At 38.4% G+C, this 19,236-nt stretch overlaps 1 protein-coding gene across 6 annotated transcripts in view; it reads left to right on the top strand.

Annotated features, from left to right (window-relative positions):
• Positions 1 to 19,236, top strand: part of MOB2 (MOB kinase activator 2) — a 120,931-nt gene that overhangs the window by 41,363 nt on the left and 60,332 nt on the right. The window contains exon 1 of one of the 6 annotated variants that reach the window (XM_069803611.1): positions 2,671 to 2,689. The exons of 4 other annotated variants lie outside the window; for them this stretch is intronic. In XM_069803611.1, the coding sequence (XP_069659712.1) occupies positions 2,688 to 2,689 (2 nt within the window). In that variant the 5' untranslated portion in view covers positions 2,671 to 2,687. Of the gene's footprint in view, positions 1 to 2,670; positions 2,690 to 17,621; positions 17,742 to 19,236 lie in introns of those variants that run through there. One more of the 6 variants, XM_069803609.1, reaches the window with a different exon arrangement.

The raw sequence follows: 19,236 nt of genomic DNA, 5'->3' as shown, positions 1-19,236 counted from the left end.
CTGTGGCTAGGGAGCTGACCAGGGAGAGGTTGGTATGAAAGCTCAGTGCCAAGGGTATTATCGGATACCTGGCTTCAGATCAGAGTCTCACACCCTACTTGCTGGATTTCGGTCTGCTCTCTGTGAGCCACCCTCAGAAGCCTCTAGCTTTCATCTAAGTGTCTGGTTTGTAAACCATTGACTTGAGAGAGTCCATCTTTCCAGTCGTAAGGGGATGGGTGTCCTGGATCATAATGGGATGGTTTACAGTGTCTCCTTATGTTGCATTGACTCTATAGCTGATGAACTTAATTTTCTATGATTTTAGTAACTGGCTCACTCCACCTATGTTTTATTAGCTAGCTCATATTAGCTAAGGTTTGTAGGCGGTCTATAACTGATTTCAGTTTTAAATAACATAATTTCTGGGTCAGATTTTCAGTTCATGGAATTAGGTGATGTTCTAGTACTAGCCAGCCATTGGTTGTGGATGTATAAATAGAATTTAAATAACTTATGATGAAGCTACACCTTTTTTTTAATCTGTTGAGAAACTAAAGAAGGGAGGAGATAAAACAGGAACTTAAAACCAGTTCATCAGCTACAGTTATTACACAGTAAATGACTGTAAATCACACAGTGGACATTTCATAAGAGCAGATAAATCTCAATTAGACAATCCTAAATGTTTGAGGGAGGAGCTATGGATATCATCATGCGGTTAGTATATTACCCTAACACGCAAATAGATCACACCCCCTAAATGAACAGAGTTATCTGAAAAGGGTTTGAACTATTTGAAATTAGTTATGAATCTTATACATCTCTCTGAAAAAGATTGGTTTCCTACAATGTACAAATGTTAAGGAAAATAAAAATATAGTATACATGATGAAAATCTGGCCACGGTATCTAATATAGCTTATTTATAGCATTTGGTTTTCAAACTGTCCCATAAAGGAGAGGTGAATTTTCTTCAAGATATTTCGTGTATGATTTATTGGTCAAAACGAGACTGAAGATATCCTCTCATAGGCAGTATTACAACAAATCTAAATGATAAAAGGGACAGGAGGAGATAGTTGACTAACTTTTAAAATCAATGGTAAACCTAAAGAACAAGAATTTGACTGAAAAAAACACAATTGCAAGTGTGATAGTGGCACTGCAGTGCATATTTCCTCTAGATTGTGTTGCTTTTCCTACCAAGGAAGATTTTTTTTTTTTTTTTTTTTTAAATTAACCTTCAAAGGACAAGCCATGTTTTGCCTAATTTTTCCCATCGCTTCACCATTTTGATAATTTCCTTTGAGGTGCTGGATTTTCAAGATCCTACCTGAAATTGGGAAGTTTTCTGTGCTGCTGCAGCTTCTCTGTAATTTCTTTCCTACCCCAGTTGGGTTTTACTGAAGTTCTGCAATTTGTTCTTTCTCTTGCAGTTCATTTCTGAAATTAATCTTTCTAGCCAAGAGCTGCATTAGAGTCTTCCTGATAGCTTTAGTCTTTAAATGGGGAAGTGGATTTGCTTACCAAGTTTGATTTTAGAATAGTTTATGCCTAAATATATTCTACTCTGAGGCATCCAGCTTTATTTCAGTTTTAAACCCTCTTGGGTCTTGGAAGTATTGTTTCATTTATATATATAATAAATCAAGTAATGTCATAGCCTTTGATTGGATAGAGTTAAAGGAATCCTGAAGAGATCTTACTGAAACTTACGAAACTGTTGTTCAGTGAAGCTTCAGTTGGGAACGAATATTTTTTTTTTTTTTTTCCCCCTCTACTTATTTTGGCAAACTTTGACTTTCTCGAACAAGAGACATCACTCATTCTCTGAAGCTTGTGCATGAACGTATGGTGTTGGTGATAACACTGCGTTGGTCTTTCTGACTATACAATGCTCTGGTTCTGTTGTCCCAGTGCAGAGATAAGAAGGACTAGTTATTGGGGAGAGTCATGGTTTGAAAATGATTCACTGTAGGGTGATGGTCCTTATTGAATTTGAGTACATAGACTACTGTGTTTCTGTCATGTTTCAGAAAATCCCTTGCAGATGACAGGGATCAACAGGATGGAAACCTATCACCTACCTTTTTCTTCTGCATCTGTTTGTCAAAATAGCACCTGCTTTGTATGTAGTAAAAACTGAGGTATAGCGTTGTTTAAGACCCCTTTCCTTTGCCCTTTTATTGGCTTTCTGCAGCTTTGTAGGGAGTAGATTGTATAAAGCATGCCCCTGGAAAGCAGAGGCCGTTAAAAAGTTTAAGACAAATTTGCTTGAAGACAAAGAGGGCATTGAGGAAAACTGCGGAGAGGGATTGAAGGGCTTTTGCAGTGCAACAGAACCTTGTCTGTGCAAGACTCAGCCTGCCTCTTGAGTTCCAGCAAGCTGCTGAGAAGGAGGCCAGGAAAAGACTCTCCAAGACCCTGTTCCCTTCATCTGAAGTCTGCCATCTGGACAGAGGATGGCTAGAGGGTTCCTGGAACATATAGAAAGGAATCTTGAGGGCTGAAAATAAATGCCAGTGGAGACAGGAAGTGTCTGAGACGTAGGAGGGTAGGAGGAGGGGAGCTGCTTAACATCACTGCTCTGTAGGTCACAGTACTGGTAAGGATGAGAGGCAGATAAGGAGAGCCTCTGTGCTGTACTCAGAGGTGCATAGCCTCTCCTCTGAGGCCTAAGCCCCCCTCCATTTGCTGCTTTATATATGTGAGGGCATTTTAGTTGTTTGTTACAGGGGTTCATCTGAGTGATTTGGATCTTTTTTCTTTGTAGGAAGGGGTGCTTACGTTTGTAGTTCTTGGCATACTAGGGATTTTGAAATAGAAAAGGTTTATAGAAAGACAGAATGGTGCCAGCTGGTGTTAAATTTTATCTAGGTGCTGTCGTGTTTGAGTTGTCACGAAGCTGTGTGTTACTTCAGCATGGTGTTTGGTGGGGTCTGTTGCAGTCAGGTCAGATGATGTTACGAGCGGACTATGCTGCCCTCAATGATTTTTCTCATGTAGTAAGGCCAATGAGTTGGGATATTTTCTTCCTTTAGTGTGCTTTAGTAAGTGTTATAATACCAGAGAACAATATTCTTCCTTCCTGGGTTGTGAAGGTGGCACTGTACTCAGAATGGAGATGTCAGCTAATCACACCACCCATCCTTTCTTCCTATAAGAGCCTCTTACACCTCCAGAGGAACCTTACAGTGAAAATTCTTTGCATTACCTGTTGTGCGTTTTTAAGGATAACCAGCCAGATAATGGTGAATGTTTTTGCTTTGTGTGCTGTCCTGTAAGTATTAAGTTGAAACGAGGTAGGTTTTCATTTCTCAAGATATTTCTAAGAATGTGGTCATGAAGCAGCTCCTTCCTATTAGCGAGCTTTTCAAGGCACACAATAAACAATTCTTCACAAGATTTCAGGGCCATTATAATCTAAAGAATGCTCTTAGAAGGCATTGATTCTAGAGAAAGTTAGACTCTATGCATAACTGAGCTGTTTTCCTTCACTTAATGCTTCTGAAAAATGAAAATGAAAAATTAGAGTATCCTCAAATGTTTGCTCTATATCCTATGTGAAGCTGGTGGTATGTTTCTTATTTCTGACCTTGGAAGTGGAGTGTGCATTAAGTGGCAGCACTCACTGGCCTACTAGAACTGAGTGGTAGCAGAAAGTCTTTTCTGGGTAAGAGAGTAGATTTCCATAGTAATTGTTTTATCAGGTACATGCACTGGCAGCCTTCTTGGTGAGATCACCACAGATATCTTATGGTTTGATTGAAACTTAATGGGGTAATGAGGGCATGATACCTAAGAGTAGGAGGTGCAGGTTTGGAATGAGGATCATGTCAATAAAGTAATTTTCAGGTTCCTCATGGTACTTGTTCAGTAAATTAGCCTGTTAGTCTAATGTTTTAATACAGTTCCCTGGTAGGATTATGTAGCTGAAAGACCATATATCTAACTGACAGAAATCTTGGTCTAGAAATTCTAATTTACATATTGATCAATAACTCCGAATTTGAAAACCATATGAATATTATAAACTTCTTGTAATGGAAAAAGTAGAACCACAGCAACATCTTTACTGCTGGAAGGTTTGTCTTGCTTTTGTTTCCCTCTGACTCGATACATCATCACTTACAGTGTATCAGTAAGGACTGTAATTATTTCAGAGGTTTTGGACACAGCTACCATTTGAATCTGTATTAGGGGAGGTGCAGGTTATCTGTGCTCAGGTTAAATTGTTCTCCAGCTGCAGTATGTATTTCAAACTCCATAGCACAGAGTGCTATGCATAGATGTTGCAAATACCAATTTACAAGTTTAAATGCATCTTGCTCTTGAGGAAGAAATAAGTAGTGGATAACATGATCTCTGTGCCAGCTCACTACCTTACACATGGTTGTTTTTGTAAAAATCAAAACAAAAAAATCCTTACGTGTTTTAGGATTGAATAGTGGTAAGCTGGATTCTTTGATAAGTTTAAGAGGAGCATGACATGTTCTTTTCTTTTGCAAGCTTTTTCTTGAATGTCATTAGTCCTTTCATAGAGCAGTAGCTTGCCAGAAAAGGAATTGCAGTAGTTTGTCAGTGTTTGAGTCACCACTGATTCTTTGCTGAAAGTAAGTCGTCTTTTTTTCCTTTTGTGCGTATCTTTTGTTGTTGTTGTTGTAGTAAATGCCAGGATTTTAGGTTGCTGTTGCTTCTGCAGCAGTAACTCCAGAAATTTTGTAACCTTTCTTGACTTGTGGTATGTGTAATTGGAGCACAGTGCAGTATGACAACAAGGAGAGGGCCAATCTTTCTTTAGATACAAGGAAAGAGCACAGAAGTGATATAGTGTAACTTTGAGCCAGGCTTGAAAAAAATCCTGTCTTCTCAAGAAGCTTGTTGAGTTCATGGTAGTGTTTTTCACCTTTCTGTCATGAAAAAAAAAGTGGAAAAGAACTTTTAAATTGAATCTTTTTGCACTGTCTATAGAGAAGGACAAAACATAGCTTAAAGATTATGACACTTAATTTTTTCTAATACACTTAGTCAAAACTTACTACAGTTGCTTTTCCTCTTTGAGAACTTACTGTTGCGCTTTTGTGGAGTTTGTGAAATTTGTTGTAGAGTTTTTGAGGAGCAAAATGATGGGATTTTGTTAGAATACCTCCAAGTGAAAGGTAGAATTTTGTGTAAAAAGATTCATGTAAACACACATGCGTATGCTTTCCTTATAGCATGTTATTGCTTTATGCTTGACTCATAGTATGAACTCTCTCTTTGTTGTCATGGAGTCTCTGCAATAGCAGGGTTGCTGGTCAGTGATACACATAAGGGAAGCAGTTGTTTTTTGTGTGATTGGGCCAAAATATGTGCACTGGGAGTGGAAGAGAAGGAAAAGATTACCTTGAAAGTAAGCTTGATTCTCATATGTGTGTGGGGAAACCTTCTGGTATGTGGACTTGAAATTATCTTGGTTGGTAAGTTAATAAAAAATGGTGACCTGTATTAACAAATGTCCAAGTGTTCCAGTGACATTCCCTGAATCTGGTTGTGAGTATAAATTACCACTTTTTAGGAGACGGGGCGGGGCAGGGACACGGACGACACACGACACTGACGGATGGGACTGGGAGAGGCGGAGACATTAAAGGGGTGAGGCAGGGACTCTGGGTCTGGATTTAACGTGTTTTGTAGGTACTTGCATAATCGTTTATTTGGCACTTGCAACTTCAGAGGTAGCAATAAGACATCTCATTTGATGATCCAAATTCTTTGGTGTATGTATTGTTACATAAGTGCAGCGTATGAGGAAAATGAAATGCTGATTGTTTGTTTTTTTTTTTTAAAAAATAATGCTGACAGCCTGGAATAAAGCTTTATAAGAACTGTTATGTCTGGTATAGGACCAAAACTGGCTCATGCCCTGGTAATGATTCGTAGAAAACTGAAAAGCCTTGGTTTTTCACCACTTCGGGAGAATAAAGCTTTTCATCACTTAAACTTCAAATGGGTATGTGTTTAAAGGTTAACAGCAGAAGTACAATAATATCCCATTGTAGCTTTCAGGGCTCTGAGCTGAACTTTATCTTATTTTATGGCAATGTAGTGAGTTTTTTTTGTTTCTAAAACAAGCAGATAATCCATTATTGTACTAGGATGTGGAGGGTCTGGTGGTATATATCAACAGAGTATAATTTTTCATTGAGTTAGTTGTCAGAAGTCAAAAATAGAACAGGAATGATTTTCTGAATGATCATCTAGCCCAAGTTTTAAAATAAGAAATGGGGGTTCAGCTGTTGGTGTGCAAGCTGATTTGTAAATAATGTGTGGGGTTAAAGTATGACGCTCATTTGATGCTCTCAATATGACTGTAAACAGCTGTTCTGGGAATGCAGCGATCAGTTCAGTATCTGTTCTGGTGAATCCCTGGGATTGAGTTTAATCAGAAATGGATAGATAGCTGTGCTAACCTTTTTAAAGATTTTTTCTTAAGAAATTTGGAGTAGCTGGAAAAAAAGAGATGAGGGTTGCAGGTTGGAGCAAAAGGCAGGTCAAAGCTGATGAAGCCATGCACAGTTAAGTTTGCTTTGTACTACTTCTTCATAGGCCCTTTCAGTAGCCAGATGGGCACCTGAAAAACCGAAGAATCCTGTGCTGGTGCAGGAGCTTGAAGGGTAGATGTGAAGGTGAGTAGAATATAAAGGTTAAATACAATCGTAGAGTGAGTATGGGTGCAAATTACAGATAAAGAGAAAGCTGGATAGGTAGGGGAAGAAATGCCAGCTCCACTGGACACAGAAAGGTTTCCAGTTGTAAGAGATTTCCTTCTTTCATCACCTGGAGCTGAACCCAGCAGTCCTCTTTGCCTAGCTTGCTTGTCTAGGCAAGCAGAACAAATGCCATTTTAAAGATGCTCACATATAATCCTGAAACTGAGCGTGGTAGCAGCGCCTGCTCAGGTGGTAGAGGTCTGCCATGGATCCTGAATTGCATACTTTTACACACTTCCAGGATTTGAAGATGATCGAGTTTTGCAATATGGACATTACTTTTCAGTTTGTTTAATAGAAAACAGTGTACAAAATCTCTTGGTTTTTGGAGGGAAGAGAATATTATGATAATTAGCACCGGAAAAAATGGTTTACAATCCATATGTGCAACAAGGCTGCTTTAAGGCCTGCAGTCTTTAACCGTTGCATTTTGAAACTTGAGTTGCTTGACATTGTGTGCCCAAAATTGCTTTAACACACATCTTTTTGGATATGTACCGTGTGGCTAAAATCCAGGGAAAACCCCCCTTGTTTATTACACTGGTGATATCCCATAAAAGTTGCTCTGACTATATACTTCTTAAAAGTTTTGATTATTGAACTAGAAGCAGTTTTAGGACAACCTGTACTGCATCTCAGTATATTTTGGTTTTGCTTCTAGACATGACAAGTATAGGTGCTGATTATTCTTTACGCTTTTACATTTAAATTATGTGACTGCGAAGATACAGCCAGACATTTTGCTAATTGTTCCTTTACTCTTTTTTTTAAGGTAAAGAAATGAGATTTACTTACAGTATAAGTGAATGTTAGTATTTCTTGGTAGAGAAGCTTGCTCGCTCTCTTTAAACATCTGACAGAAGATGGTGTCAGCTACACAAAGGCCTAGTGTGAAAATGGCCCATTATGAGCTACTCAATCTACTGGAGAGTTTAAAGTCTTCCTCAGCAACACACTGTACTATTTAACCCTAAGCATTTTAATCCATTTTTGTTCTATTTCTGCTGTCTAAAATTGGAGAATACTCCACATTGCAGAGATGTAAATGGCTTGGCTAATGATGTGATAATTGACCTTTGAAAATTGTATGCTAATTTGTATAGGTTTTGCTTGTGTCCTGTTCACAGCACTGTAGACAAGACTGCTTTTATGCCTGTAGCTTAGTAACTTTAAGCAAATTTACATGAACTTCGTTAAAAATCCAAGCAAAATAAATAAGTAGATAAGTAAATAACAACAACAACAATGATAATGGCACCAGTAATAAAACATTAGATAAATAGTAGATATTCCAGAACAGCGTGTAAGGAGAATCCCCCTTCTCAATTTGTGCAAATTTTGCCCTCTTTTGCCCATTTGTTGGGAATCTAAAATTATGTTTAGAGTGGGTTTAATGATTGGCTTTTGAATTAATTCTTCTGAATCATGAATGCAAACTAACAACTCTGTGACTGAGACCCTAAACAGTATGCTTTTATACATCCAAGATTTAGGTTAAATCCCCAGTGTCTAAGTTGAAATTCTATAAAAGGGCATGTGTATAGAAGGAATGGCTCAAACAGGTACCCAGCCTCCTCTTGAAAATAAGTTCCCAACCTCTGTGATTGTCATGCCTGTGTTTCACCCACCACAGTTAAAAAGCTGTGCTCTAGTGGAAGTATATGGGTAAATACAACTAGAAACTAGACAGGTTAAAATGTATGACTGTAGTCTTAGTATTCCTTTTAAACCCTGGAAGAAGTAAAGATGGAATCCATAAAGGAGGGAAGCATAACACAAGTGCAATCTTAAGTAAGTTGGATGCGTTGGTAGACTTCTTGTAGGGAAACAGTGGGCTATATGAGATATGTACCCTTAGATATGTATGAAGAAAAAAAAGTATTTGACCATCATACACATATGTGAGGGTTTATATGGGGCTAAAATGATGATGGTTAAAAATATTTCAGGAACATTCAAGAGCCTTTCAAATGAAAGGGTGATACCACCAGAAAATGGTGGTTTTGAGGCAACTGTAGCCTGTCATATGAAGCTTTGTGACTTCATTAATTTGGCAGCCAGTTTTTCAAATTTAAACTGAGTCGCTTCTTGGTTATTCAGAGTTTTCAACCAAAAACTGGTTCTCTCATCTAACTTGGGTCTTCACAGCAAGGTTTGTCACTCCCCTTAAGTTGTCCTTCTGGATAAATGGCATAGTAAAAGGATAAAAATTCTGGTGGTAGCTTAGAAGTTCTGCTTTTAACATTGAGTTACTCCATCTTTTGCCAGGAAGAAAATGTTTCATTCCCAAAGTAGGATTATTTTGCTTTGTTCTCGCAGTTCACCTGTTGGCTACTGAAAAAGTATATTGCTATATCTCTGAAGGCACTTAAGATCAGCTTTCTAGGGTAAACACTTCTAGGACATAAGACTGCATATAGGCATGGGATACATTATGTAAGTGAGGAGTTAGGGGTTACCTTGGGTTGTAGGTTTTCCCATTGCATAAGCTAGATGGACTACTTCTCAGTGGAAGTCTATAAAACCAGAAATGTGGTCGGGGAGCAGTTGTGCAAAGTTTGGATGAAATTTAGTGGTGGGTGTACAACTATTTTATTTTATTTTCTGACTTGAGGATGGTAGTGTATAAAGTAAGAATCTAGTAAATTAGGCTTTACCTACAATATTGCCTTGAGACCTGAGCTCCATGTTAAACAAGAATCTTTAGAGAAGGTATGTGTGTGTGTGCACAGATGAGAGAACGAAGGGCAGTTGTTCAGAACTGAAATGCAGCTTCTCTCATGTAAGAGGTATTTTGAAAGGCATGAGGCCTAAGCAGTGAGGTTTGAATTGAGAGCTGAGGATTTCTGAATTGTTATTCTTTCGTTTGGTGCTTGGCTTTGCATGAGTCACTTCAACTCATAAAACCCTAGACTTTGTATCTTCTCAGTTTCTGGCTGTCCAAGTGCTTCCCATTATTGCCATTTTACGCTTTGGGAAAAGGAGATACTGAAGTGGAGGACATGAGCTCACCGGTAAATGTAGCAGATTCTTTATTCCTGGCTTTAAACCATTTAAGTATCGGGGAGTCTAGCATTTATAGCTACCAGCTATCTGATATTGCAAGTCCAGTCTTCTGTCCTTACTAGAGTTTTACTTCACATTCGCTGCTGTGCCTTAACTGATACAATGAAAATGCACAGTGCAGATGGTACCCTGTGTGTCTTATCCTTAGTAATGTAGAAAGACAGAAACAGCGCTGAGGTTTTGATTCTGTTTCCAAACCGTTGCCTTTTATCTGCTCTACTTTATAGCCGTTTCTTACAGGGATTTTCCACTCTAATGACTGTAACAATCACTGAGATGACACAGGTTGCGGGGATCGAGGGCTTTTTTCCAAAGCGCCATAAGAATTTCCAAAAGTGCTATATAAATATTAGTTAATGTTCTGATGTCCTCAAATATGATGTCCAGACTCTGACTGGGGTGAAGTATTCTTGCCTTTCTTTGAAGGATGGATGACTAGGATTACACCTAGGTTTCATCTACAAAGACTTTTTTTGTTGAACATTTAGGGTCTCGCAAAAATGTGAGTAACAGCAGCTGAAGTCCAATTTGGCAAGGGCTTTGTTAGGATCACCTAAAAAGCCGGTGTTCAAATGATTTATGTTGCTGCCTTTGCCATTGACACACACGGTATTTTTCACTCTGCACTTAATTTCAGAGAAGCTGTTTCATTATGTGCATTGATTTCAAAGTATAGAATAAGCTGCAAAAATAATACTGTATTTATTTGTTTTGAGATAGTCAATTCTCTTCTCTCTGAAGGTATGTTGCATAAAGCATGTCTGACAAGTGACTCTGCAAGTGCAGGGTGATAATTTTTATGATCAGAATTTATTCTGAAATGTTCGGATTCTCCACGTTTCTCCTCTGTTCATACCAGTCAGCAACTGATAGATTAGCTTAAAGTTTCTGATTATAGTTGTCTTCCTGTAATATGTGTTTGGCTTTACTTTTTTTTTTTTTTTGCTAATCTTTGGTGTCCCACTCCCCCACCCCCACTACACACAAGCCCCATTTCCCACAAATAATTCCTTTGGTCAAAGCCAACTATATTCCATGGGTGGCTAAGTGTGTGTTTGTTTAGATTTGTACTGGGTACTGAATTGCAGAGTTGATCAGTGTTTCCCTTCCCAAGTAAGCATTTTTGCACAGATCTTTCAGACCCACCTGAATGAGGAACTGCAAAAGAATAACTTAGTGGCTGCCAGATTGTCATCTTTTGCAGGTGTAAATGTTAAACTTAAGTAAATAACTTTCTTAAGTTTATAATATTTGGCAATAAGAATCTGCATCTGCAGTCTGAACTTGGGACTTCCTTTGCCCTAGTGTGAGAGGAGCATCCTAGAGTCCCATCAGTCTGCCCATGCAGTGGCAAGGATAGTAATGGAAGAGATGAATGAATCTTTGAGGACACTGGGGAGGACATGCAAGAGCAAGCTCATAATTAAATTTAAAAAGAGATTCAGAGAGTGAGAGCCTGACACTTTTCATTTGTTTCAAATTAAAAATATTTTAATGACCGAGCACGTAGTTGTACATCTTACTACCTGTTGTATTCACTAACCTATGTATGGCATGCAGTCTGTCTTATACAATTGGATAATAAAGGTATATATATTTTATTTCCTGATGCCTCTTGTTTTTAATGATTTTTTTCTGTATTTGACCAAAATTACAGCCCTTTTTTAATATTTAAAGAATTTTCCTTCCTTTCCTTTGTTAAAGGTTCTTTATGTCAAAAGTTTTACTTGTGGAATACCAGCTTTCTGTATTGGAATCTGGGTACTGTTTCACTATTAACAGAACCAATCTAGTTTTAAACTTTTTTTTAGTAGAAAAATTGCTTGTAGCTTTTAGCACCTTAGTGTGAGACCACTTAGCTAAATTTAAAAAAAAAAAGGGAAAAAGGAAAGAAGCAAGTTGTGCAGTAGAAAACAACTACTTTATCTTTCTGCTTGTTTTATAGGCTTCAGGGATTCGTACGTGCCTGATCGTTTGTAGTTAATTTTAGCTAAAGTCTCTTTCTCAGAAATTTCTTTCCCGTTTTCCCTCAGTGGTACTTCCAGACTTCTGCTGGGTTGTATCATTAGCTAAATTTTGCAGCACAGACTTTTATACCGACTGGGACTTCTTGGGTGGGGCATTTTGGTAAGTCATACAGTTGTTTCCTGTGCTTGGACTGAAGGGGCAGTGCCTGCTCTAAATTACCTGCTGGCTGCTCTTGCCAAGAACATCAATCTTCTCTTACTATTTATTATGTTGCTTTATGAGCCTCCCTTCGAGATGGACAAAGTTTTGGGGGCTGATCTGAATGGGGGTCTTCATGCTCTACAGCCATTTGCCACAGTTATATAAATAACTGTTGTCCATGTGGCTGGTCTTAATGCCCATCTGCGTGAAGCAGGGCAACTTTCACCTCTCACTGAAAAATTTATTTTGCTAGAGTACTTTGTTAACCCTATGCAAGGACCTCTCTTTAACGCTGAAACTAATTACTAAATTCTGTCTAGCTGCTTCTGTTTTTAAAACCTAGAAATCATTTAAGATAAGTTAAAAATAATGCAGACTTCACAGTTCTCCACTGCAACTTGCATTGCATTAACTCTTTTGGACAGCCCTTCCAAAGAGCAATCTGTCTGTGTTCATTTGCTCCAAACCTACCTCCAGGAAAAGGCCCAAAGTGGGGGATCAAAGCAAGCAGTGTGCCAAAGGTTTGTGTTTCAGACAGTTTGGCACATACTGAAAGCTTGGTCTTTCCTGTACTAAGGCATGGGCAGATGTCCATTAAGAATGATTAGGCAAAATTTATATAAAGGCCTTGTAAAATGTGTGGGATTTTGTGGTTCCCCCCCACTTGAGAAATTTTGTGTGGGTGTGTATTTTTTTCTAAATTTATAAACCCTGGCTTTTGCCCTCGTCCGGTAGAGACTGCTCACCCACCCTTTTCCGTTTCCAGGCGGATAGCTTTTCTGTTATTTCAGTTCTGTAACTTTCTCCAACACTGTCCTGTTTTGCTTATTATGAAGTGCTTGCAATAACCCTTTCAGTGCTGCTGTCACCTTTGCCTTAAATCAGGACTGGGTGTTGTTTTAATTAAAAAAAATATATATCTTCTCTTAAAAAGCAAAATAAATACTTCTCATATGTTACGTCCTTCTGTTTGTACATAGGGAATGTGATATAGCTTTCATTCATATATTGACCACTGTAGTGTCCCCACACAGGGTGTTTTCTTTTTTTCAATACTAAGCCAAAACTCCCACTGAAATAGGATTTCTTTACAGCTTTGGCAAAGAAATCCCTCCAGCTCTGAAGCTGAGGCAGCACCATCTTCACGTGCAGAATGAATTGGCAGAATTTGGGGAAAACATTTATTTCCAGCTATGTCTCAGAGTCAATTTTCCTGTTCTCCTCCTCTTTTACTTTTTCATTCCCTGTCCAGCAATGATTGATATTGACCTGTAAGCTCCTTGTTTCTCTAATACCAGTGTTTAAATTAAGCCTGAATTAGCTAAGTAGTTAAGTAGAAGTGAACCTGACTGACCCACTGTTTGGTGCCCTGTGTGAATCAGAACAACTACAAAGTGCTGTAAGTGTATCATCAGACCAGAAAAGTAGACTCAAATTTATTTCTTGTAACAATTCAGTGTTTCATTGATTATCTTGGGAATTAACATGGCCAGCCCTTAAGTGCAAGTTGTGTTGCAAGACAGTAGAAAACAAGGTTAAGCATTAGGTTAGTGGGTATTTTCCAGAAGAAAGGGAGTAAATTGTTCCCTTCAATGGTGGGACAAATTCAAATAGATTTTTCAAAAACATTGGAGGGAGTGTATCAAGGATACATGTATAAAATAACATTAAATGCTTTAGAAGTAATTTTAATACTTGTGAAAAAGCCATGGCTCTGGAAAATAGAGTACATATGGGCACACTGTCTCCTCTCTTTCCTGACCAGATGTGGGGAACTGAGGTTGCTAGTGAGTGTTGCTTTTTAGATGTAGAAAGATGTTTCATTCATATGCAAAACTTCCCCTGGATGAATAATTAAGTTCTGAGTGAACTGAAGTCTTTCCAAGTAGTAGAGGACTAGCTATTCTCTTCTGTACCCAGCTTTTTCCTTAACATGTATGTTTCCTTATTAAATGGAGATTTTTTTTTTTTTTAAATAGTAATTGAAACAGAGATCTTTTAACACTGTTTTCAAAGCACAAAGTGGCTGGGAGACAGTTGAAAATGGGAAACCATCCATACTAATTTCTGTTATCTAAAGAACTGTACTTTGAGCTAACGTCCAGAATAACTGGGCCAAATGGTCCTGTTGAAATTCCCCTCAGAAGCAGAGCAGTAATTGGATGAATGTTTAGCTTGGGAACAAGTAATCCATGCTAAAGTTTATGGGTTCTGCTTGGGGAAGGGAATAAAAGAGAAGTGGGCTGTAAGAATGCTTTACTTGTCAGAAGGGATCTTAAGGAGACGTGAAGATGTTTTCCCTCCTCCCGTGTGTTTTCACCACAGTAATGATGATTCAGCTTGTGTATGCTCTCTGGAATGCGTACGTGTAGGGAGAGAGAGGAAAAAAAGATTTCTTTAGGTGCAGCTAATTGAAAAAACTGTAGGAGATATGTTTATAGCATATTGCCTCACCACAGAGTTGCCTGCTTCAGTGAGTTTATCATCTCCATTTTCACGTTGACTAAAAATAAGGGTTTTTTTATCTTTGTTAACCAAACGCATTTCTCCAGAAGACCTCTCTGAAGCAGGAATTCATTGTTTCTGAAGCAGTTGTGTTGGCAAGTAGGCTTTAGCTGTGTTTCTGTGGTAAGTTCTTTTGTCCATGATAGCATTTTGGGATCCCAGCATCAATGTGGCTGGCTCTGGCTCTGATTGGACAGTTTATATTTAGTTGCTGGTTTCCTATAATAGTTTTCAGATGGAGATGTTAAAGAACACATACCCTTGTGCTGCTGTAGTCCCTGAAAGAGCATGGGGGAGTGAAAAAGAGAAAAGCATTGATGTCTTTCGGCAGAAGTAGAGTTTGGAAAAAACGGCAGCTGCTTGCAGCAACAGAATGCTGAAATTTATTTTTAAGAAATTAGGTAGCCAGTAAAAACAAAGCTCTCGAAATCAGTGGGTACATTGCTTACATTTTGCATCCAGAAAGGAGCTTGAGAAGACTGTGGGAAGGCCAGCTTTTTTAAAATTACAAAAATTGTGATTCTCCAGTTTACAATAGTAGTCAATTGCTATTAAGTAATAGTCATCAGACATCACCTCATGATAGCTCCTGTGTTCCATATTGCTGGTGCACTTCTGATGCAAATTAGTAGAAACCTCAAAAAAACCCCAGTGTCATATATGCTTTAATTATGCTGTTGGATCTTTTCCGTGGGGCATGATATATTTCAATTAAAACTGAAGACATACCAGATTTTCTCTGAGCCTGGGTTTAAGACCACCTCTGCAGAAATCTTGGCTTCCAAGAAGAAAACAGAGTTCAAGTTTTTGTTTGATTCTGGGTTTGCAGAGCGTTTAGAAATTATATGTAAAATTTTTAATTTATTTGCTTTAACTATTTTTTCTTCTCTAAGTTATTAACCAAATAAATCATCCAAGTTTTCTTTTACAAGCTTCCAAGAATGTGTCTCTGCTTTATTCAGTGCTGGTAGGTAGCTGCCTGGAGGGACCTAACTTCTAGCTCTTCTGTGGCCATAGTGAATCTTCACTCACTCCTGAGGGACAGCGGAGCCTGATCATAGCAACTCTAAGAATCAGATCCTGGTGCCAGCCAGCACGTAGGTAGGATCTTTGCAAAGTTGATGGCGGAGAAGAACATAAAGTGTAATTCTTTTCCCGCAATGTATATGATAAAAGCAGGGTGCTGCTACCACTGTGGTGGTAATGTCTTGGATGTATTTGCAGTCCTGGCCAGTAAAACTTATTTTGAGGAAAAAAATCTAAAGCATGCTGTTTGACTTGAGCTAGTTTGCCTCATGTGGTTACGCAGCACAATTTTCATTCTTTCTTCCAGCTAGTAATGGGAGGAAATCATAGAAAGCTAGGGATGTGAGAGACCTATAGAGGTCACCTAGTCAGTCCCTAGCTCTGGAGCAAGATCATCTCAAAGGCCTGCAATAATGGAGACTCTGTAATCTATTCCTGCACTTAAAAACCAAACAAACATAAAAAAATCCTCAAACAAAAAAAATCTAATACTAACCTGGTTTGTTTCTTGCTTAATTCAAGTCCCTTTGTGATGGATAGAGCAGAAAACATTTTGTTTCCTTTCTCTTTACAGCAGTGTTCTACATTCTTGGAAGGTGCTATCTTGTTTTCCTCCCTCAGTTTTCTCATCCGTGAGATAGATAATATTCTTCCTGGTGCTCCCTGGGCTCCAGCTGATATTACATCTCTCTTCAACTAGGGTGCCAAGGGTTGGGCATGGTACTCCAGATGAGGCCTGATAGAAGCTGAGAATTGCTTTCTATCTTGCAGATGCATCATATTTGTACAGCTTGGTCTCATTGTATTTTATCAACAATATGACATTGTTGATTTTTTCAGCTTGTAATTCATTGTAACCCTTTTTTCTCTCAACATCTGTGATCTAATCAGTCCCTATACAGGTATACTTGATTACACCTAACTGCATAATCTAAGGCACGTAGAAAGAAATTAAGCAATTCTCCTATTTTTTAGGCTGTTTTTCTATAACTGTTAAATTTTCAGGTGACAAATCTGAAAGAACAATGCAAAGATGGGATCAAGATGAAAATTCAGCTTGACAAACATTCTGTCTTTAGACATTTGGGCCATTAAAATACAGAATAATGTACTCAGGCCAGCGTTCTGTGGGACCCTACCCATTGCTTCCCTCTGTTTAGGTAGTGAATATTTAATCTTTATATTTGGCTAGTGTGCAGTTTTCCTATTATCCTGGAGTATTTTCACCTAGGCCACAAGTGACAGTCATTTCAACATTCATTGTTAAAAATGTTTTTCATGTGATTTATTACTTGAGTCAGTGTTGATTTGCTCACAGGCAGTAAATGATCAACAATTCTCTGGAGTAATTTTTGCTTTGTGTGGCAGATTCACCCCTCTGGTCCAGACATTAAGCTGTGCAGCTGTTTAGTTCAGAGCTATCACGGAATGCTGGGGTGAACAGAAAGGGAAGGAAAACAGTCTCATCAGAGACAGTGCGATTGTGTGATTTATGCAGGGCAGCCTGCCCAGGACTGGACTGCTAGAGGATATTTTTCTCTGCAGCATTCGAGCGTGACTTTAGATCTGCCTGTTTTCAACTTTCTACATGGAAAATAAACCTTTTAACCACTAATTGTGTGCCCGTTTCCACATGTGTAGTTTCCAACTTGATATTAGGGGGAGAAAAAACACGAAAAAGTCTTATTTGTTATTTTTAGGGCTTCTTATTCAGTTGCCTTGTGCTCTGACAGTAGTGCTGAATACTTGAGCGATAGTCGCAGCAGGACTCGTGTGAAGGAGGGAATAGATCTGAAGCTGCTTTCACACTAATTGGAAGAAGAGCAGCTCGCCAATAAAATACAGCTTTCTGCAAGATTTATTCTTGCACATGCAGGGAGGCGGTTAAGGTATTTTATAAAAACCCCTTCTCCATGATTTTTTTCTGCTTTTCCTTAGTGGGCTCCAAGATTTTGTTGGAGGTGTGTTGGGGAGATTTTACACCTCCAGACTCTTGTTTGGCTGCAGGCAGTTTCCTCTGGGCTTCCTGCTAAGTGGCTCTGGTGGCGGTTTCGCATTGTTCCTCACTGATGACTCAGAGAAACAGGAAAGAGATCCCCTGGTGAACAAAAAGCGCAGCCACCAAACAGGTGCCTGTATTCTGGTCTAGCAGAGGACAAACCACCTCATTCTGGATTTTTTCCTAAGATTCTTATCTGCAAGTATGAGACTCAAGAGGAATGGTTCATACACGCTGAATGGGTAAGAAAGAGCCTGCATCCTCTTTTGAATCTTCATCATTAAAACCACGTGAAAACGGAAGCCTTTATTTTTCTAGTGATGGGGTACGTGAAATAAGGACCAAGTCTTTTGTCTCAAGAAGAGCGGAGGATCACAGTGTATGAAATATGCAGCTTATTTAGCTTGCTTTCTTCTGTATTTTGTTAGATTAGCTTCTAAAGTGTGTGTGTTTGGTGGGAGCAGGTTAGAGTTGTGGATCTGGTCAGTAAAACCACCAAAGCATTAGGAACTGTGTGATTCCTAAAGAGATGCCTGTGGTAATTATTTTAAGCGTTTGCCAGCAAACATCCCATGCTTTTGATACAAACAAGACCTCGTTAAATGTGATGCTCCCTGACAGGGAATACAAATGACTTTAAATTTAGTCAGTCTGAAAAATTAGTTTAAGTAGTTTCAAGTACTTGAGGTACTTTACTAGTTCTGTGTTTTTAAAAATACTGTTTGGGTTTGGGGTTTTTTTTCTGTCTGATTGCTGTTAAATCCTCTCAGTAACAGAGAATATACCATTACTGGAAAGAAGATAACTAACTAGATACTCCTTGTTTAAGGAATCTTTTTGTAATAATTGAAAATACAGAATTTTCAGGTGAAAGTTGTTTTTTATTTCTTTTTTTTTTAAATAATTGCATTTGATTTTACTAAAGCAGATTCTTATATGTCTTCATATGATGTAAGTTTTATTTCTCATCACAGCATACCTGAACTGAAGAGGACTTTTACTTGCATGGCTCTGTGTTAACTGTTTATTAGTACCTGGCAGGTGACTTGACAAATGAAGAAAGTTGTTAGTCTTGGAGTGTCATTTTACTTTGCTGCTGCTTTTAACCTGCTGTAATGAGTAAGCATTGTGATAAGTGCTACATTGGCTTAGTGCTGCATTCCTGAAAAGCCCAGATATATTTCAGAGTACAAGTGTGCAGACTAGCCCAAAACTGCCTAGTGGCTTTAAACTCATGGTCCATTGTGCACTTGATTTGCAATCTCTGCCCAAGAGAGGCAAATAGCAGTGCAAGCAGATCAGATAGGAAATACTTCAGCAGTGTTGTTCAGCTGGTCTGCACTGTTTTTGCCTGCACTGGCTTGCACAGTACCCCTTAGAAGGGTCCTTTGCTTTGCCAACATATATTTAAATTCGATTTTTAAAAATTTTTAGATTTTATTTTAATTAGGTTTTTTTAATGGCAAAATAAATGGATGCCAACATCTTCCTAGCTTATCCTTAACTTTTTTTATAACTGTAATAAAAATTCCATTATCTGACTGCATACAAAATCAAATATAATTGAAAGTTACTATCTTACAGTATTTGGTTTTAAGCTGTAAGGTGTTTGTCAGTCAATGGGATTGACTTTGTAGTAGATAGAGGTTAAGAATATATTATCATTAACTTGGGTTTTTTGCAGAGGTTTTTGACCTTTTGAGAGATTATCTTTATTTAGAGAGTCGATTAAGAAAT

This window comes from Haliaeetus albicilla, chromosome 16 (genome assembly GCF_947461875.1).
Source record: "Haliaeetus albicilla chromosome 16, bHalAlb1.1, whole genome shotgun sequence".
NCBI classification, from domain to species: Eukaryota; Metazoa; Chordata; class Aves; order Accipitriformes; family Accipitridae; genus Haliaeetus; species Haliaeetus albicilla.
This window is presented reverse-complemented; position numbering and strand designations above follow the sequence as displayed.